This window comes from Gavialis gangeticus, unplaced genomic scaffold (genome assembly GCF_001723915.1).
Source record: "Gavialis gangeticus isolate Ggan-Ray unplaced genomic scaffold, GavGan_comp1, whole genome shotgun sequence".
In the NCBI taxonomy this organism is placed as follows: Eukaryota; Metazoa; Chordata; order Crocodylia; family Gavialidae; genus Gavialis; species Gavialis gangeticus.
Genome location: NW_017729027.1, coordinates 21531813 through 21532862, shown reverse-complemented (window position 1 = coordinate 21532862; position 1050 = coordinate 21531813). Strand labels below are relative to the sequence as shown.

Here is a 1050-nt window from a genome sequence, read left to right as displayed (position 1 = left end):
CTTCATAGTGAATGCTCCACAACTAGAAACCAGACACCCTCTCATTCATACAAACAAACCCAGGCAATTTTATTAGTGGAACTGTTTATAAAAAACATTTTTATTTCATATTATTACCAGGCTTGGAAGATATTAGTGCAATTATGCAAAAAGCATCTGCATTGGTGTTTGTCCTGTCTTGCAGAGTGTATTCTGTGCTCGCTGAGTGGGAGGGTCACACTGTGTGAGACTAATAAGGACAGAGCTGCATCCCCTTCTCTCACTCTTCGGAGACTCACTCCAGCAGCTCCTCAGCACTACAGCAGCTTCGTGCAGACACTGACTGTGCTTCTGGGGGACTTCCTAAAGTAAAAAATCAAAGGTAAGCAGCTCATGTTTGTAGTCATGTAAGTCTGCACATCACACACATGCGCCGGCACGCACACACACGCACTAGCACAGCAGCTTTATACAGACATGGACTGTGCTTCTGGGAGACACCCTAAACAATTAAAGGTGCTCGGCTTTGTAATCACGTATATCTACACACACACGTCAGCACACACGTGCGCGAGCACACACACACACCAGCTTTGTACAGAGGTACTTCAGGGGGGACTTCCTAAAATTAAAAAATTAAAAGCAGGCAGCTCAGATGTGTAGCCATATACACCCCCTCCTCCCCCATCACAGTCTTTGTGTTTGTTCCTTTGGTTTGCCAGCCAAGTTTATTTCAGGTTGTGTCCGTGTGATGTCTCTGGCCTCTCTCCCTGCACTCCCCCTGCGCTGTGATTTTATAATGATTTTGTTGATGTGTGTGTGATGCCAGCCGCCCCTAGTGCATGCCCAGAGTGACCCAGGGGACTTCCCCGTGTCACGGCTGGGCACGGCGCCCCCGAGGCGCGTGTGTGCGGGTGGACGAGAGGCAAGGAGTCCCTGTACAGTGGCCCAAGCCCGGGGAGCGGGCTGCGCTGGCGAGGTGAGGCGAGGCGGGGTGCCGAGAGAAGGGAGCTGGCCCGGGGCAGGGGGCGAGCCTGTGCCCACACGCGGCGGCCCCTGCCCCGGGGTTGG

At 52.6% G+C, this 1050-nt stretch overlaps 1 protein-coding gene across 3 annotated transcripts in view; it reads left to right on the top strand.

Annotated features, from left to right (window-relative positions):
• The first annotated feature begins 274 nt into the window (after positions 1-274).
• COL19A1 (collagen type XIX alpha 1 chain) overlaps positions 275-1050 on the top strand; it is a 594002-nt gene continuing 593226 nt past the window's right edge. Inside the window, exon 1 of one of the 3 annotated variants that reach the window (XM_019520501.1) lies at positions 275-361. Coding sequence is in view for 2 of the 3 variants with exons in the window: in XM_019520502.1 (XP_019376047.1) it covers positions 822-953 (132 nt within the window). In the remaining variant the exon portion in view is untranslated. Of the gene's footprint in view, positions 362-705; positions 954-1050 lie in introns of those variants that run through there. The other 2 variants (XM_019520502.1, XM_019520500.1) reach the window with 2 other exon arrangements.